This window comes from Corapipo altera, unplaced genomic scaffold (genome assembly GCF_003945725.1).
Source record: "Corapipo altera isolate COAL_440 unplaced genomic scaffold, ASM394572v1 216, whole genome shotgun sequence".
NCBI classification, from domain to species: Eukaryota; Metazoa; Chordata; class Aves; order Passeriformes; family Pipridae; genus Corapipo; species Corapipo altera.
The window spans coordinates 48032-67547 of record NW_020885034.1 but is presented as its reverse complement, the minus strand read 5'-3'; the positions used below and the strand labels follow the sequence as shown (position 1 = coordinate 67547).

The following is a 19516-nucleotide window of genomic DNA, read 5'->3' as shown; positions in this document are numbered from 1 at the left end:
GAGGAGGAGAAGGAGCTGGGAGGGCTCAACCTGGAGAAAAGGAGGCTCAGGGGGGACCTTCTCACTCTCTATAGCTCCCTGACAGGAGGGAGGAACCGGGGGGAGTCGGGCTCTGTTCCCTGGGAACAAGGGACAGGACAAGAGGAAACAGCCTGAAGTTGCACCAGGGGAGGTTTAGGTTGGATAGTGGGGGAAATTTCTTCATGGAAAGGACTGTCAAGCACTGGAACAGGCTGCCCAGGGAGGTAGTAAACTCCCCATCCCTGGAAATGTTCGAAAAATGTATGGATGTGGCACTTGAGGACATGGATTAGTGGTGAACATGGTGTTGGTGCTGGTTTGGTGGTTGGACTTGTTAATCTTGGAGGTCTTTTCCAACCTAAACAATCCTATGCTTCAATGTTTAAATAACCATCATATCTGTCAGCTCCCCCCTCACCCTTTTCATTGTTACCGTCACGGGGTCATTATCCCCTCTGAAAGTATTGTTAAACCTACTGAGTGATAAATGCTGTGACAAAGTGATTTTTCAGTTATTCTGCTTTGCAGCAGCTTAGGCCCAAAATAAGAGAGTCAGGGACTTCTGTATAATTTGTCTGGGAGCACCAGGAGGCACCTGGTCGTGTCCGAGAATGTCGCCTTTGTCTCGGACGCTGTCTTGACACTTGTGTGTTCTGTGTGGGAGCAACACAAGTCTCCCACAGGAATCTCTGGATGTCATTCCTGTCACTCCAGGGATTGGTAGTGTAGCCTCAGTGCTGCCCTGTTTCTGTTTAGGCTTGGGATTTGATCCATGCACACTCTGGAGGATGCTGGTAGCTCTGAGCCTCACACTTTCACCCTCACATTTCCCTGGCACATGCCCACACCGTGTTCACAAGCTCAGCCCGTGCAAAGCTTGTACTCTGAAATTTAGGGTGCCACTAATTTTCTTCCTTGTATCAAGTTTATAAGGTGCTGTTAAGCCAGCATAGTTATTTATCCTGGCTTTTCACTTCCTCTGTGGTATTTTTTGGGAATTCTAACCTAGAGACACGTCTACTTGTGTTGACCTCATTGCCTGTTTCTATACACCCTGCTTAAATTTGGCTTAACTTCTTAAGGCAGTCCTGTTTCATTACCTGAATTTTATTGATTTCTGTCTTACTGTTTTCCCAAGTTTTAGTGCCTTAACTCTTGGAATGCTCCTGAGCCTCTCCTGGCCTGCCTCTCCCCAGTTTGTAGTGTAACACACCACCCTTAATGTTTCATTTGAGGTGCCAGGGCACTGATTCTGTTTGCATTTCAGTGAAGCCCATTTTTGTATAGACTCATCTATTCCAAAAGTTCCTCCAGACCTCACCAGGTGCTATCCCTTTCCACATTCCTGCATCCTCAGTCACGCTCCAGTGCTTCTTTAATTTCCTGTCCAACTTTACACATGGAATCTGAGGCATTTCAGAGATGTCCAAGCCTAGACATCCTACCACAGACGTCCTGCTCTTCACCTTCTTACCTGACAGCTTTAATTTTGCTTCCTGGATTCCTCACCCTGTTGTTTTTATCCCTTACCCAGCCTTGCTTTCTGCCTGGGGCTCTCAGAGGAGCTGTCTAGACACTGAAGTGCCTTTTTGCACTGTGGCAGGCAGTTCTCCACTAGCATCACAAACTAATTAATAGTATATCATGCCTTTTGCCATCAGCTGGGATATCCTGGGCTCAGGAACACCAGCTCACCCTCTGGAGCTTGCTGACTGGATATTTTCACCTCTTTCACCTTGCTCTCAACCTGCCCTGAAACATTCCTGCTAAATGATGTGGGTTATAGCCTAGAGCTGGAGCTGCTCTTTGATGTTCCTTGCCATGTACCCACCTGTGTCAGCCTGGGCCGTGGGGGCTCAGCTGGTCCAGCTTCCAGGCACTGCTGTGTCTGAGCCTGCCCTCAGCCTGTGCTGTGAGCACCAGGGGCAGGGCAGGAGCTGCAGGAGCCAGGAAGCTCCCCCTGCACTCCAGGAATTTTGTGTGTGCTTCATGGAATCCCAGAATGGTTTGGGTTGGAAGGGACCTTAATGCTCATCTCATCCCACCCTGCGCCATGGGCAGGGACACCTTCCACTAGACCAGACTGTTCCAACCTGGCCTTGGACACTTCCAGGGCTGGGGCAGCCACAGCTTCTCTGGGCAACCTGTGCCAGGGCCTCCCCACCCTCAGAGGGAAGAATTCCTTCCCAATATCCCATCTAACCCTGCCCTCTGGCAGTGCTCTCTTCTCTCTCTCTGTTCTCCTCTCACTGCTGGTACATGTTCAGTTGCCTATTAGGAATCTGATTTCTGGCACCCCACCAGACAAGGTATTATTTAGATCTCCCTCCTGTCATTTTATTTGCATACACCCAGTCCCCATTGCCATCTTTCTGGGCAGAGCTGTGTCTTCCTCACAGAGAAATGTGTCAAGGTGACCTGGGTTCTGCAGGTCATCATTTACCAGAAGCTCTGTGTGTACCCGGGTTTGCACCTGCTGCAAGAAAACCAAAGCCCCACAGAAATTACTGACTGTTCCACTAAACCCTTCTGAACCCACATTCTTCAATCCAGAGGATGTTCCAAAGGCACCCTTGGGAAGTACTGGGATACTTAGTATGGGCCTGGAGGTGAGGCCTGAGATGAGAAGAAGTTGTCTCAGTTCCTCACAGCACTTTTTGGGTCACTTTTTCCATGTTGAGGCTGTACTGAGACAGAGATGAAGAGCCAAAGTCCTGCATGTTGAGTTTGGAGAAGTGTGAGCTGCTCTGGGTTAGATTTTTGACTGCCCAGTCCTCATCTTGCCTTTGTGCTTTCTTTTTTTCCAGGCTTTGTTCCAGTTATCCCCAGAAGCTGCTGGTCCCCGTCTGGATCACTGATAAGGAGCTGGAGAACGTGGCTTCATTCAGGTCATGGAAAAGGATCCCTGTGGTGGTTTACAGGTAAATACAAACCCAAAGCTGGGCTCTCCCCCAAACCCACGTGGTCCTGCACAGGGTTGGGCAGCCAGGTGAGCTCCACAGGGCTGAGGAGCAAGGGGTGACAGCGAGAGCTGGGCGTTCCTTTTGCCTCCCACCTGAGAATGGGAGGAAAAGGTTCTTCCCCCAGAGGCTGGTTGGGCACTGACCAGCCTCCCCAGGGCAGTGGGCACAGCCCCAAGGCTGCCAGAGCTCAGGGAGGGTTTGGACAGTGCTCTCAGGGGCAGGGTGGGATTGTTGGAGTGTCCTGAGAAGGACCAGGAGTTGCACTGGATGATCCTTGTGGGTCCCTCCCAGCTCAGGATATTTCATGATTCTGTGAAATATTCCCTGGCCAGCCTTCCAGAAATAATCCATAGAGTGGGATGTAGGAGGCCAGGCGAATGGAGCAGAGCTTTGCAGGGTAGGGAGTGGTCTCTCCCTAACTTGTCTCCTGGAGACTGATGTGTTTGAAGCCAGCCAGGTTTGAAGGTGCACCCAACCAGTTGTGCCTGGTGTAAAATGTACATTATGATCTCTAGCCTTAGACTCTGTGTTAGCAGTCACCAAATCCCAGTAGAAAAAAACTTTAAAATATCACAGCTGCACAGCAAAGGAAAGTACAAAAGTCAGGAAGCAAGCCCAGTGAATTTACAGATGCCTTAACTCTGCATCTTCACGTTTCATGGCTTGGTAAATGCTGGCAAAACACCGTGTGTTGCTTCTAGAACTCAGCTGTGCAGTAGAGTAAGAATGAGCAGAGCTTATCTCAGGGAGCCTGTCCCTCCTTGGAGCCAAGTCAGCTAAGAACTTAATTGTATTTGTGATTCCTTTTGCTAAAAATGGCCTGGCTCTGGAGCCTGTCCCAGTGTGCCTCCCCACCCGAGGGCAAAGCCGTGTCTTTTTCCTACTCCAACAATTATTTTGTTCCTTGCTTTATATCTCTGTAATGGTACCCAGTAATTTACAGGCTGAGCTGCAACCTTTTGCAGCCTGGGATCAGATTAGAAGACGCTGACAGGAGATGTGACAAGATGGGACAAGTGCTTGCCCGCATGTGTCTCGCATTTTCCTGCACTTTTTTTAGCATTTGCCCTCAAGATTGAAGTGTTTTGTCCAGGAGGGTCTGTGAGGGCCATGGCTGCTTCTGCAGTGCCTTGTGCTGTGTAGAAGGGGAAGAAAGGAAAAGCCTCACACTCAGCTCCTCCTCCTCACTTGGAGTTCAGGAGAGACTGAATCCTGCATCCCAGGGACTGTTGGATGGACCTAAGAGCTTTTGGGAGCAAGGCTGAGCTCACTGTGTGACAGTCACATCTGTAAAACGTCACCAAAGGTTCCACATCATTAGATTTCTTTGAAAAAGTCCAATTTAAGCAGAGCAGAAATTTGAGTCTCCATCTCAGCCCTCAGTGAGATGCACAGGAGAGATGCAGCAGCCTCTGGGCACAGGCCACTTCTAAATCAAGGCAGAGGATGCAATTAATTATTTAGCTGAGTGCAGAGGCAGACGGGCACGGCATGGCAGCCTCTGCTCAGCATGGCTCTGTCTGCACAGCCACCTTGAGGAGACCTTGGCAGCAGGAGAGATCCCAACACTTGGCATCACCTGTGCCTGTGGTGCCCTGGCTGCCAGGGAGGCAGCGGGTGGAACAGTGGGCACTGCTGCAGGCCCGTGGCTGGGCACTCGCTCTCAGGCTCTCAGATGGTGTCAGAATTTCAGATCATGCCACAGTTTCAGATCATGCCACAGTTTCAGATCATGCCAGAATTTCAGATCACGTCACAGAGAGATGGGAGTTTAATCCAGAGATCTGGGAAATGGAAGCACTTGCACACACGCAGCTCAGTTGGGAACCTTTAAGCTCAGCTCAATAAACTCTCTCCAGGCTCTTTCTTGTGTTTTAAGCCAAGCTGCTCTTTGTGTTGTGGATGAGCACTCCCATGGCGGGAAAATAACAGAGAGAGGGCTTGGGAGATCACAGACTCATGGAATGGTTGGGCTTGGAATGTACCTTAAAGATAATCTACTTCCAACCGCCCCGCCACCTTCCACTAAACCAGATATTAATTAATCTGTTCTGGATGATTGTTGTGGCTTACATGGCATGTGCTGACAGTATCAGATGTGCTCTAGCCTTGTGATTGGAATGAATCTGAGAGGAAAAGCTCAACTGATAAACTACAAAGGCACTTCATGCTCCAGCTTTGGATGTTGAAAGGGTCTTGAGTCATTAAAACTAAACTGAAGTCCCTGAAGAATAATTCGCTCCACGTAAGTTAAAACATTCCAACACCTTCTGCCATTCCAGTTTCTAGAAAGGAGCTTTTTCCTTTGAGGAAAACCTCCTCAAAAATCCCAAGTAAGAAAAGCCCTGAAATGCTTGCTGTGCTCATGCTGGGGAGATGTGCAGGAGAAGGCAGAGTCGGGCTGTGGGTGCTGCCCTGTCCTGGGCAGCTCATGGCAAGCTCAGCTGTGGTTTTGGTTCCTCCACTGGCACCTGCTGTACTTTCTGCTCGCTGGTGGCTTCACACTCATCAGTGCTGCCACATTTCCTCGTGTTTTTGGCAGGTCACTGTGTCCCTTGAAAGTCCCCAGCAGCTGTTGGAGCGCTCAGAGGTTTGTGCTCCCGAGACGTTTTCCGAGTTTCACGCGACTCTGGCTCTGTCACAGCATTGCCTGGATCCCGCTGCCCCACATGGCTGCACTCCTGTGCCTTCCATCCCAAAACAGTGTCCTTGCATCCAAACAGCCTGCTGGGAGCAGTCCCTGGCACAGCACCTGCCTTTCCCAAAACGAGCTCAGGCGCTGTCTGGGAAAGTGCTGGTTGGCACAGGCTGGGGACTGTGGGTGGCTCACAAACAGGCTTGGAGATCACAGCCCGGTGCTTAAGTCCACACCTTGGCTCTGGTTCATTTACTACTATAAACAAAGCCTTTGCTGCTGTCTGTGTTATCCATCCCTGAGTGATCCTGAAGGCAGGAATAGATCTCCTGGGAGTGACTGCTCTCCAGTCACCTTGCAAAACAAAATGGCACCGAAAGTAAAGGACCCCATAGTATTTCAGCTTGGCCAAATGTGAATATTATTTCTTTGGAAGTTTAAAGTCTTCATCACTATTATCTGTGAGATGTCATTAAGGAAACTACATGAACTGACAGAGGGCAGGGTTAGATGGGATTTTGGGAAGAAATAGTTCCCTGGGAGGCTGGTGAGGCCCTGGCACAGGTTGCCCAGAGAAACTGTGGCTGCCCCATCCCTGGGAGTGTCCAAGGCCAGGTTGGAGCAACCTGGAATAGTGGGAGGTGTCCCTGCCCATGGCAGGGGGTGGAACTGGATGATATTTAAGTTCCCTTCCAACCCAAACCATTCCATGACTGTGTGATTCTGTGATCTTCAGAGAGGTGCTGCAGGAAGGGGTGGGCAGGGCTGAGCACGGTTGGTGTGAGGTGTGAGGTGCAGGATGATGTCCAGTCCCTTATCCCATCTCCAGGAAGGACCAGGCACCAGGAGTAGCACCTCGGCAAAGTGTAACAAATGGGACAGGGATGCAGGTATTCTTTCCTGGGGCATCTTTGGAGCAGCTGGGATCTTAGATTTCCTACACCCGTTCAGGAGAATGGGTGACTGTGTGTCATGGTCACTTGGTGGACCTACCACCAAGAATTTTGGAATGTATTTTGGAACAGTTTGTTCTTCCACATTGCACTGTGGCAGTGAGTCCATTCTTTGTTTCGTTCATTGTCCAAAAAATACTTGTTTTTCTGAAAGGTATGGCATGACCATTCCAGTGCTTGCCTCTGTTTCTCTCAGGGGAAAACAAGACTAATCTTCCAAACTCACCTTCTTTTATCTTTCTAGACCCTTCATGCTTCTCTTCCATTCTTGTCCTTCTCTCATGGTGGGTGGTTGTTTCCTACTTCAGTTGGTCCTAAAGTGAAGCTCTTCTGTACCTCTGCCTTCTCTGAAGGTTTGAGTACGACATGATCCTTTTTGAGATGGATTAGTGAAAAATTTGTGTCATTTTAAGATTGGGTAAGGTGTGAAGCCATGATACTTTCTGTCATATTTTTTTCCCAAAACCTGGTACCACAATCTTAACCTTTCTGCTTCTCTTGAGCAATGAGGCTTTTTCAGAGCTCCCCAGTGACTTCCAAACCTTTGGGATTTGGCTGCTGGTTTGCACTGAACTGCTCCATGTCATAGCTGGGGTTATGTTTTGATCATCTGTAAACATTCTTCACTTATTAATACTAAATTTCAGCCTCTGTTTTTATCATGGGAGAGCATTTGCAACTTTTTCCAGGCAGCCACAGACTCTCCTGGGTCATTCTCTGTCACCAGCAACTTTGTCACTTCATGGTCCCTTCCCTTTCCAGGCCATTTGTGGGTGACTTGACCAGTGTGTTCATGTGAAAAATGAATGTATTCCTGCTTCAGGCCTCCTGGGAGGCGTCAATAAGCAACAGCCAGGGTAGGGTTCACATTTAGGGGTTGTTGATAAACACCAACTCAGGCCTCCACCCAGAAACTCCCCAGTCTGATGCTGAGTGAGCTCATCTTTCCGACATACAGGTGATAAGTGAAATGGTTTAACAACCAGTCCATAATTTAAGGGAGGAAAAAGAGAAGGGGAGAGCAAAACAGCATTAAATGAAGTGGAAGGTGTCCCAGCCCACAGCAGGGCAGTGGAAGAACATGGTCTTTAAGGTCCCTTCCAACCCAAACCATTCTGGAATCTTGTGGAATGACTGGTGTGACTCTTAGGGATGGTTCTGTGCAGGGCTAAGGGTTGGATTCTGATCCTTGTGGGTCCCTTCCAACTCAGCACATTCTGTGATTCTGTAGAATAGTTATTACTTTCCCAAAGTACAACCATGATGATTTAAAGTTCTTCTCTCTGGTTTAATATATAAATACCTATCTAGCTACAATAATATATATTTTATATATGATATATTTATAGATTAAAGTATATATTTCTATATATAAATAGAAGTCGAAGGTTGGACTTGATGATCTTGAGAGGTCTTTTCCAACCGTAATGATTCTATGATTCTGTATTATTTTAAATAAAAATACAAGGCTAGTTTAGCCTCTGTCAGTGCTGTAGTCATGAATAATGGTTATTTGAGATTCCCTGCCCTGTTTCAGCACTCGGTGCAAGAGTCACACAGAATCCCAGAATGTGCTGAGCTGGGAGGGACCCCCAAGGATCCTGGAGTCCAACCCTCAGCCCTGCACAGGCCCAGCCCCAAGAGTCACCCCCTGTGCCCCAGAGGATCAGCCAAACCCTCCCTGAGCTCTGGCAGCCTTGGGGCTGTGCCCACTGCCCTGGGGAGCCTGGGCAGTGCCCAACCAGCCTCTGGGGGAAGAACCTTTGGCTGAGATCCAACCTGAGCCTGCCCTGACACAGCTCCAGCCATTCCCTGGCTGCTGTCCCTGGTCCCCCCAGAGCAGAGCTCAGTGCCTGCCCCTCCTCTGCCCCTCGGAGTCAGCGCGGCAGATAAAGCAGCTGCAGCCCGGAGGTTGCTCAGGTGCTGGCTGTACACAGGACACATTTCCTGGGTTTTCCCTTCCCTCTCCGGAGGGTTCCTCAGTCTCTCCTTCCCCCGCAGACACGTGCGCAACGGGGCGGTGATCGCGCGGTGCAGCCAGCCCGAGATCAGCTGGTGGGGCTGGCGCAACGCCGACGACGAGTACCTGGTGACATCCATTGCCAAAGCCTGTGCCTTGAACCCCGGCGCCAAGGCGGCCGGCGCCGCGCCACACGCCGGGAGCAGCGACGGCAGCGAGGCCTGCGACACCGACTTCGGTGAGACAGCCCCTGAATGTGGGAATTAGGGCTTACAGCACCCCCGTCCCGCTCCCAGTGTGACCTCTGCCTTTGGCCGGGTGGACATTCCAGGCCCTGTCAGGCCGTGTGACCCTGGGATCGCTCGTGGCGGCTGTGGGAGGGCGGGAGGTGCCGGGAGCTCAGTCCGTGTCTGTCCCAGCAGACTCGTCCCTGACGGCGTGTTCGGGCGTGGAGAACGCGGGGACTCCTCAGAAGCTGCTGATCCTGGACGCCAGGTCCTACACCGCGGCCGTGGCCAACAGAGCCAAGGGAGGTGGCTGCGAGTGTGAAGGTACCGAGCACATCCCAGAGCTCCTTCCTCTTGCACCTGCCTTGCAGTGGCTCCTAGAGCACAGCTGGGGGTCGGGTCAGCGTTTTGGTACCTGGCCTCTGGGATCGTGTTCCTGCAGAGGGATCTGGAAGGGCTGGATCAATGGGTCGAGGCCAGCGGTAGGAGGTTCAACAGGGCCAGGCTCCCTCTTCTGCACTTGGGTCACAACAACCCCATGAACACTCCAGGCCTGGGACAGAGGGGCTGGAAAGCTGGGAAAGGATCTGGAGGTGCTGGTTGACAGCAGCAGAACATGAGCCCAGGTGGCCAGGAGGCCAAGGGCACCTGGGCTGTGCCAGCCATGGTGTGGCAGCAGGACCAGGGCAGGGACTGTCCCCCTGTGCTGGCACTGCTGGGGCACCTCAAATCCTGGGGTCAGTTCTGGGTCCCTCACTGCAAGAAAGACACTGAGGGGCTGGAGCGTGTCCAGGGAAGGGAGTGGAGCTGGGGAAGGGGCTGGAGCAACAGGAGCAGCTGAGGGAGCTGGGGGGGCTCAGCCTGGGGAAAAGGAGGCTCAGGGGGGGCCTTCTGGCTCTGCAACCCCCTGGACGGGGGGGGGGGGCCGGGGGGGGGGGGAGTTGGGCTCTGCTCCCAGGGAACAAGGGACAGGAGGAGAGGGAACAGCCTCAAGTTGTGCCAAGGTTGGATACTGGGAGGATTTCTTCATGGAAAGGGTTGTCCAGCCCTGGCACAGCTGCCCAGGGCAAGGGTGGAGTCTCCATCCCTGGAGGGGTTTAACAGACATGTGGATGTGGCACTTGGGGACATGGGTTAGTTTTGGCCTTGGCAGTGCTAGGGGAATGTTTGGACTTGATCTTGGAGGTCTTTCCCAAACTTGGTGACTCCTTGAAGACCAGAAATGGTGTGTGAGGGGGTGGCTGCACTGAGGGTGTGGAGGCAGTTGCTGTGGTGGCAGCAGAGTTGGAGACTGATCCTTGTGGGTCTCTTCCAACTCAGAATATTCTGTAACTGCTGTGGCTCTCTCTGAATGTTCCTGTCTCTCGTGTCAGAGTATTACCCAAACTGTGAAGTCGTGTTCATGGGCATGGCCAACATCCACTCCATCCGGAACAGTTTCCAGTATCTCCGTGCTGTCTGCAGTCAGGTGCCTGACCCCAGCAAGTAAGTGACTGTTCTCAGGCTGACTGTGATGCCATATCTGTCAATATCTTGAGAGGTTTTCCCTTCCTTTCTCTCTGCTTTTTCCTATCCAAGGTTTCTATGTCCAAAAATGGAGGGACAGGAAAGTGCTCACAGTGCCTGAATGCTGCTCGTTTTGATCCGTTAATCCAGAAGGGATTGCAGCACTGCCTTGGTGCCACTTGTTTGCGTGTGTCCCCTGAGGGTTTCTAAAAGATGGCTGTATTTTAGAAGAATTAGATTAGACACTGAATTCTTTACCCTTGTTCCCAGGCTGCCTGGCTCTTCTGGGACATGTTTTAGAAAAGACTGATTTCCACTGAGGATTCCAAAAGGACTGAACATAGATTTGATTTTTTTTTTTCTTTCACAGGAGAACTAAACAACCTTTTTTTTTTTTTCTTTTTTTTTTCCTCTTCCAGCTGGCTTTCAGCCCTGGAGAGCACCAAGTGGCTGCAGCACCTGTCTGTGATGCTGAAGGCAGCAGTGCTGGTCTCCAGTGCTGTCGACAGGGAAGGGCGTCCGGTGCTGGTTCACTGCTCCGACGGCTGGGACAGGACCCCGCAGATTGTGGCACTGGCAAAGATTCTCCTGGACCCTTACTACAGGACCATGGAGGTAGGACTGTGCTCTGCTGCAGTTTATGTCTGTTCAGAGGCAGCTTTTGGCTCGGAGTCTCCTTGGAAAGGAGAAGGATCACATTTGGGAATAAGCTTAATGGCATTTCCGAGCTGCTGTTGTGGGTGTTGGGTTTTCCCTGTCCTCTTCCCGCCTGTTATGGGTGAACTGTTCCTCACTGCTCTGCCCAGCCTGGGGAAGTGCTGTGGGAAATAACATCTTGTGCTCAAGGTTCAGCTGCTTCCCTCTCTTAGTTCTCCAACCTGGTTATTGGACAGAAATAACAGCTGTGAGTCTGTGTCTGGAAACCTCTGACACTCAGGGAGCTTTGCTCCCAAACCAAGCACTGCTGCAGCCTCCTTCCCAGCCCTTCCCCATCCTGTTTCCTGGTGGATGGGCCTTGCCTTGTCCTGCTATGTGCCCTCAGCAAAGTCTCTGCAGTTGTTGTTTTCTTTTACTCACAGGGTTTCCAGGTGCTGGTTGAGTCAGACTGGCTGGATTTCGGGCACAAGTTTGGGGATCGCTGTGGGCACCAGGAGAAGGTGGAAGATCAGAACGAGCAGTGCCCAGTTTTTCTCCAGTGGTTGGATGCTGTTCATCAGCTTCTGAAGCAGTTTCCCTGCCTCTTTGAATTTAATGAAGCTTTTTTGGTAAGAAATACACATGCAACTGTGTCTTTATCCCAGATGTGAGTAGAGGCAGGGGGAAGATCATGATGTTTTAACAGTATTGGGGTTGAAAGAAAACAGATCTGCAGAACTCAGGAAATTGTGCAGTGATCACAGAATCCCAGAATGGTTTGGGTTGAAAGAGTCCTAAAGACTGTCTTGTTTCAACCCCCTTACCATGTTCCAAGCCCTGTCCAAACTGGCCTTGGACACTTCCAGGGATGGGGCAGCCACAGCTTCTCCAGGCAACCTGTGCCAGGGCCTCCCCACCCTCACAGGGGACAACTTGTCCCTAACATCTAATCTAAATCTCTCCTCTTTTAGTTTAAAACCCTTCCCCCATGAACATGCTTATAGGAAAGGGTTTAGATTCTCTGGTTTCCCTGAATCCCTTCTTCAGGTCCCTTTCCAGGGAATTCAAATGCCAGCACTGATCAAACCACTGGTTTGATTTGCCTGTTTCAGAGCTGTATAAGTCTGAAACGTTTCAAAAAAATACATTAGGAGAAAATTAATCTCAGTCTTATCAAATAATGCAGGTGAGGGTTATAGAGGGATGGGTTTGGTGTCAGTTGAGTGTTGCTTTCACTTCAATCCAGGTGATCCCTGTACTGTCCCTGTCCTGCTTTGTGTGGAAGCAAGGACAGCAGTGGGGTCACCGATGGGGTAGGCAGTGCACGAGCCATCCCAGAGGAGGGGGAGACGTGTCCCCTGTGGACAGGAGCCCCCATTTCCTGATGTTGTCCCTTCCATACCCCAGGTGAAGCTGGTGCAGCACACATATTCCTGCCTCTACGGGACCTTCCTGGGGAACAGCCCCTGCGAGCGCGAGATGCACAACATCTACAAGCGCACCTGCTCCGTGTGGTCCCTCCTGCGGGCTGGCAACAAGAACTTCCACAACCTTCTCTACATGCCAGGGTCTGAGCAGGTCAGTAGAACTCCTGGCCCAGGTCCTTTCCCCCTGCCAGGCACCAGGGAGGGGCAGGAGGGGTTTCCTTTGGCGCTCATCTCTGACCGTGGGGTTGTCGCAGGTGCTCCACCCCGTGTGCCACGTGCGCGCGCTGCACCTCTGGACAGCCGTGTACCTCCCAGCCTCCTCACCACATCCTCTGGGGCAGGATGACATGGACATCTACATGCCCCCTGGGTCCCAGAGCCAGGAGTTCAGCGGCAGGTGTTTGGACAGGTAAGAGCCTAAAGCTCCAGGCCCAGGTTGCTGCCTACCTGCAGACCTTCTTTCCCTCCTTGTAGTTCCTCGCATTGACCTATTCTCATGTTCCCTGTGGGAGCAAGAGCAGTGTCTCAGCCACTTGGAGAAGGAGGTGTGCAGCTCCCTGCTGCACCTCAAAGGCAGACAGCATTGTGCATTTTGGCTCATGCAGCTGCACTGCCCCTGCCCACAAGCTGTAATTATTTGGAACATCTCCCTTCCCTCATCTCAGATTTGACTGAAACCGGGGAAGTTTCAGGGGGCTTGTTGTGAGATTTGCTTTGCTTTTGGGATCTAGATTACCAAAGACTCGATCTATGGATGACCTGCTCTCAGCCTGTGACTCCAGCAGCCCACTGACCCGCACATCCAGTGATCCCAACCTGAACAACCACTGCCAGGAGGTCCGGGTGGGCCTGGAAGCCCGACATGCTGCCACTGAGGGGGCTGACGGTGCTGTGGTGGCCACAGGAGAGGCACGGCAGGTGGAGGAGAAGGAGGAGAACCCACCCCTGCAAGGCAGCAGCTGTGCTGAGCAGGAGGGGCAGAGCAGGCAGCCGGGCAGCAGGGCTGCTCTGCCAGCCAGCAGTGTCCCTGTGGAGGCAGGAAAGGGAACACACACAGCAGAACTGGATGGCACGGGACCAGCTCCAAATCATTCCGGAGAGGAAAATGTTGACAAGGTTTCCACCAGTTCTGGAAAGCAGTTAGAAACCTGTCCCCAGGAGCCTTTGAAGGCTGCTGGCAAGAGAACCACAACCCACCAAGACATTCCCAGCCAGGAGTCTCTGGCACCAGGCGCCCCTTCCCAGGACATCCCAGGCCCTGCTCCTGGCATCCCCTGCCCGGATGCAGACAAGGGCAGAGCTGATGGTGGGCGGAGCGTGCCCTGCGAGGAGCCCGGCCGGCCGGGCAGGGTCCCACTGGAGCAATGGCGTAAGCCCATCTCCCAGAGCCAAAGCAGCGAGTTCTCCTTCCTGGGGTCCAACTGGGACAGTTTTCAAGGCATGGTGACATCGCTCCCCAATGGGGAGCCTGCCCCCAGACACCTCCTCTCCTATGGCTGCTGCAGCAAGAGGTTGAGCAGCAAACCCCTGCGGGCCCCGGGCCTGTGCCTCAGTGGCCCGTGGCCTGCCAGGGAAGGTGGGAAGCCCTCGGCCTGCACCGGCCACGTGGGCACACACTTCGGGAAGCCCAGCCGCTCGTGGCTGCCCTGCCACCTGAAACAAACCTCTGGTCCCAAGCACATGCCGCCAAAATGCCCCTCTCCTGTGCCTCCTCTGTACCTGGACGACGACGGGCTGCCCTTCCCCACGGACGTGATCCAGCACCGGCTGCGGCAGATCGAGGCCAGCTACAAGCAGGAGGTGGAGCAGCTGCGCCGGCAGGTTCGGGAGCTGCAGCTGCGCCTGGACATCCGCCACTTCTGCGCCCCCCCGGCTGAGCCCCCCATGGACTACGAGGATGACTTTGTGAGTACTGGCCTCTCACACCCCGGCCCTGGCGCTGCGGGGGTCCCTGTGCCCCCCTCACGGTGCCCTCTCCACCCACAGCCCTTTGGGAGGGGGTGGGTGAGGTTGTTCCTGTGTTTCCCTTCCAACCCTGTTCCCTTCCTGTCCCTGTCCTTGTGCCACGCAGAGGTATCTCTGCTGCTTGAGGGCCAAGCTCCTGCACACTCATGGATGCTTTACCCCTTGATTTGGGGCACTTTGGAGCCACCCAGGTGCCCCTCACCAGCACAGAGCAGGGAATGCCCTGGAGCGGATGGGGTCAGTGACCTGGTCTCGTTTTGCAGACATGTTTGAAGGAGTCGGACGGCAGCGACACGGAGGATTTCTGTTCTGACCACAGTGAGGACTGTTTGTCGGAAGCGAGCTGGGAGCCTGTGGATAAGAAGGAGACTGAGGTACGTGTCCCGTTGTGGAGCTGGGATGCAGTGGGAGGGAATGTTTCTTTGCAGCTGACTGGGGTGGGTACAGCAGCAGAGTGAGGCAGAGAGCAGCCACCTGGGTCTATATCACATCCTCTGCTGCTGCTGGGTCTGGTGGGGTGGGCTCGCTCTGAGCCAGCCTGGTGTGGCCCAAAGCCACCCTGAGGCTGTGCAGAGCTGTGGCTGGGGGGTCCCAGACTGGGAGCTGACTGGTGTCTCCGTAGGTGACGCGGTGGGTTCCGGACCACATGGCCTCGCACTGCTTTCACTGCGACTGTGAGTTCTGGCTGGCCAAGCGGAGGCACCACTGCAGGTAAACAACACCAGCGCCCTGGCTCTGCTCCCCTCCTCAGCCTGGCGCCCACAAAATGCCCCTCTGCCTTGTCTGTTCCCTCCAGCTCCCAGGAGAAGGTTTTAGATCTATCTGTACTATGCCAGGCCTCAGCAATTCCCTGCACATTTCCATTCGTTATTGTTCTTGTTTCTGTTTTTCCAAAGCCTTTGATCCCTCTCCTGGGCAGCAATGCCCATGAGTGCCTCTCAGCTCTAGCAGTTTGCTTGCATGGCAGACCACAGTATAAGAAACACATTGATAAGTCCTCAGCCAGGCTGGTGCTTCACCCCAACCTGGGCCCTTTGTGCAAGTTCTGCTGTGGTGTTCCCAGCTCTCTTCTCACTGGTTTTCTTGCTTCTTGACAGGAACTGTGGGAACGTGTTCTGTGCTAATTGCTGCCATCTGAAGCTGCCCATCCCTGATCAGCAGTTGTACGACCCTGTCCTCGTTTGTAACTCCTGTTATGACAACATCCAAGTGTCTCGTGCCAGGGAGCTCATGAGCCAACAGCTGAAGAAACCCATCGCCACAGCTTCCAGCTGAATGCCAGACAAGGGACCTGTCTAAGCCCAGCCTTTTCTCTCGTGGGTTTGAAGGGTGACTCTGCCTCCAGGGTAACTGTGAAGGCCTTTGGTGCAACACTTGAACACCAAGCTCGAATGCACTGTCTGCAGCAGCCTCACTGCCAGGCTGGAGCAGAGGAGCTCAGATCAGAGAGGACGGGGTGTGTCCCCACTCCGAACTGGTGGGCCCGTGCGTCGTAGTCCTGACGACCTAGGGCTGAGAGGGGATCACAGCCTCTTCCTTTTGTGGGCTGGAAAGCAATGTTTTCACAGCTCTTGCCTGTGCAAAGTCTCCCCAAAGCAATAGAAAGGCATGTTTAGAACCACCTCCCCCTCCAAAGGCAGGCTGCTGTACGAGAAGGAAGAGGGCAGGCTCCCGGCGGGCCCGCGGGCGTCGGAAGGGCCTCAGCCTGGAGCAGACCTGTAGATTCTCTTTCCATGAGTGTGATTTGCGATCAGCTTGGTGAACAAGACTCATCAGCCGTCACTAATTGATTTTCTCTCGGGCGTTGAAGAGAAATTCATTCTGGCTGCGAAGGGGCCGAGCGGGTCGTGCCCGTTTTCAGGCTCCGCTGGGATCGGTGGGCGCACTTTGGACTTTGCCCCTGCCCCCCACGCCGTGGGGAGGTGGGAGATTGGCTTTTCACTTCTGCTCTGCCCGTCTGCTTTGTCTGCGGTCGTGTCACAGCCTGGTGCTAACACAGGAATGGCACCCTGATCCTCTCCTGGCATGGAAACAGAACTCGTGTTCCTGTGTTGCTCCTCCTCCCCTTTTCTGCCCTCAGCTCTCCACTTCCTACTGCTCTTTATCCTGAAAACTTGATACCTTGAGGGTATAGGCCATAATGTGTTGTTTTACCTCCTGGAATGTGCTGTCTGGTGTATGTGAGGGTTTCAGTCCAAATGCTGCTATATATTTCTGTGCACTTAATGTAACCCGAAGAAGGGAGAATGAAGCATCGATACCAAAACGGGGGTGGGGAAGGACTGGCTGACGTAGACACTACGGTCTGTGCTTTTCACTTTAGGATGTACAGCCAAGCTACAGTGATAACCATGATGTGTGGCATCTGTTCAGTGGTGGAAACAATCTCTCTGACTTGCCCCAGCGCTACCTAAAATGCCTCTTGAATTTGACTTCTTTTTTTGTCTCCTGTACAGTGGTCAAAGTTCAGAGTTGCCAACTTGTAATTGCCTCTCTGCTTCTCCTTTAAACTCGAGAGCAGGAATCCCAACTCATCTTAAGGACAAGGAACTGGGTTTAGAAAGGAAGAAAGGTTTAGAAAGTGGGCTTCAGTGGGCTTGTAATCCCTAGATCCCTCGGGGAACATCCATCCTGCCTCCTCTGCAAGGCGTCTGCGGATATTAGTGAAGAAGAAGAGTTTGAAAACGGGGCATTTCTTCGCAGAAATGTGGGTTTTCTTTTCGGTATATTGTGCGCCTCATGAGCTGAGACTTGGTATGTGACAGCCTCATACCTTGGTATGTGACTTGGTATGAGGACATTGGTCTGCTAGCAAGGCAAAGGAATTCACACTGTTGTGACCTCCCAGATTTTTTGGTAATGGTTTGTCATCTCCGTCAGAGGGAATGGAATAACGACCCTTTCCTGCACTTTGACGTGTCAGCCTCTGGTTTGGTAAATCCCGACGCGCGAGCGAAGCTCATCCTCCGAAGACCCTGTACTTACTTGGACTCTGCTTCTTTTCCATACTGGGAACAACCAGCACGGCTTTGGGAAGAGAAGGCACCTCGCTCCAGATTCTCCCCTGCCTTGTACCTTGCAGTCATTGCCAGACATGGAAGAGTGACCGTTGGGCTGGCAGAAGAAACTGGATTTGCTCCTGTTTTGCACGTGTTGGAATGACTGCAAGCAATAAGGAAGCCAGAACTAGGTACTCCTGGCCCTGCTGTTCAGGCCATTAGTCCAAACTGCTTTTAGCTCTCGTGAGTTTTCAGCGTCACAATGTGCTGGCCAAAAACTCTCCAATCAGTTCGATGGCATTGTGACAAACAAAATGTGCTGTACAACTCAATACAGTCGAAATAAAATCTCTATATTAGTGCTGCTGTGTTTGGGGCCTTCATTCCTCTGTGAGAAGTCTGTCCGTCTGCCCAGTGGTTTTCAGGCTGTCACTCACTACTTTTTCCCTTAATTAAGGTGTGTTAGGGGCTTAATATCCCTTCTCAGGATCAGAATCATGGGTAGGACACAAGGCACCCTGTGCTAGAGGACTTCTGCTCTCTTCCAAACAAACCTGCAGCTTCCCAGGATACCAACCCCTTATAACAACTCCATGAGGGGTTTTACTTTTCTAAGGAAGAAATGTTAGGCAGGATTCTCTCCTATGAGGAAACCCTGAGAGAATTGGGATTGTTCAGCCTGGAGAAGAGAAGGCTTTGGGATGACCTGATTGTTGTGGCCTTCCAGCACCAGAAGGGAGCTGACAAGAAAGATGGAGAGAGACTGTTTACAAGGGCCTGGAGGGACAGGACAAGGGGCAGTGGCTTCAAACTGCCAGAGGGCAGGGTTAGATGGGAGATTGGGAAGGAATTCTTCCCTGGGAGGGTGGGGAGGCCCTGGCACAGGTTGCCCAGAGAAGCTGTGGCTGCCCCTGGATGCCTGGAAGTGTCCAAGGCCAGGTTGGACGGGGCTTGGAGCAACCTGGGCTGGTGGAAGGTGTCCCTGCCCATGACAGGGGGTTAGAATGAAATGGGCTTTAAGGTCCCTTCCAACCTAAACCATTCTGGGATTCCATGATTCCCTCACTCCTCACTGATGTTTTTCCCACACCTGTTCCCAGGTGGGTGTGTGGTTGGACAGCGGATGGGACTGTTGTGCTTTGTCAGCTGGATGGTGCTGCAGGTCAGGTGTAATTTGTGATGGAGCCGGAGAGAATCTCCTAGAAAGCCTGTCCTCCATGTAAAGAAGGAGATCCCTGGTGAACTACTGCCACAGTTCAGCTCAGGTGTTCATGTCAGACAGGTGGTACCTAAAGGCCTTGTATTAGAAACGTGAGGAGCAATGTGAAACATTTGCCGTTGCTCCTCAAACAGTCACACTGATTAAACTATAAATAATCATTTATTACTTATAAATAGCATTTATTAAGTTATAAATAAGCTACTGAGACGCTCATGGCTGGTGTCACGTCAGGCTGGACGCTCATGATTATTGAGCACAGAGGGAAGAATTATCACTTGAACATAAAACCATCATTGCCAACACGTTCAACCTGAGGTAATGGATGTCTGTGCTGAAATGGGTCTGAACCCAGCACAGACAGGGAGATCAAAGCCTTCCCCATCCGTGCAGTAACTGCCAGGAATTCCTAGTGAATTAACAACCGGGGCTGCGTGTGATTGTGCCACGATATCTCAGCTGCCAGCGAGCAGAATAAACAGCGTTGAGGTGTAGTGAGGAGCCAGGTCAGGCTGGGGCTGGTTGGGGTTAATGAGGTGTGGTAACAGATAATGTTAAAACTGCCAGGGATGTGGAGGAAGAAGAGGAAGAGGAAGAGGAAGAGGAAGGTGATGTGTGGCCTTGTGAACCCTGCGAGGGCCACGCAGGAGGGGGCTGAGGGGAATGGCAGGAACTGAGAGGGACTGAGGGGACTGGGAATTCTGAGGGGGATGATGAGGGCTGAGGGGACTGGGAGGGCTGAGGGGACTAGGGAAGCTGAAGGGATGGCAAGAACTGAGGGGACTTGGGAAGCTGAAGAGACTGGAGGGGGCTGAGGGGACTGGGGGAACTGAGAGGGATGGCAGGGGCTGAGGGAACTGGGGTACTGAGGGGTCTGGGGGCTCTGAGGGGACTGGGGAAGCTGAGAGGGATGGCAGGGGCTGAGGGGGATTGATGGGGGCTGAGGGGACTGGGGGATCTGAGGGGACTGGGGGGTCTGAGGGGACTGGGGTACTGAGGGGACTG

General features: G+C 52.5%; 1 protein-coding gene across 4 annotated transcripts in view; it reads left to right on the top strand.

The window, feature by feature from the left end:
- MTMR4 (myotubularin related protein 4) overlaps nucleotides 1-17653 on the top strand; it is a 57491-nt gene extending 39838 nt beyond the window's left edge. For all 4 annotated transcript variants that reach the window (XM_027668249.1, XM_027668252.1, XM_027668250.1 and 1 more), the window contains 12 exons: nucleotides 2829-2942; nucleotides 8574-8770; nucleotides 8955-9083; nucleotides 10133-10244; nucleotides 10685-10880; nucleotides 11345-11530; nucleotides 12309-12479; nucleotides 12583-12737; nucleotides 13060-14233; nucleotides 14557-14667; nucleotides 14916-15004; nucleotides 15391-17653. In XM_027668249.1, coding sequence (XP_027524050.1) covers nucleotides 2829-2942; nucleotides 8574-8770; nucleotides 8955-9083; nucleotides 10133-10244; nucleotides 10685-10880; nucleotides 11345-11530; nucleotides 12309-12479; nucleotides 12583-12737; nucleotides 13060-14233; nucleotides 14557-14667; nucleotides 14916-15004; nucleotides 15391-15568 — 2812 coding nt within the window. In that variant the 3' untranslated portion in view covers nucleotides 15569-17653. The remainder of the gene's footprint in view (nucleotides 1-2828; nucleotides 2943-8573; nucleotides 8771-8954; nucleotides 9084-10132; nucleotides 10245-10684; nucleotides 10881-11344; nucleotides 11531-12308; nucleotides 12480-12582; nucleotides 12738-13059; nucleotides 14234-14556; nucleotides 14668-14915; nucleotides 15005-15390) is intronic.
- Nucleotides 17654-19516: the final 1863 nt, after the last annotated feature.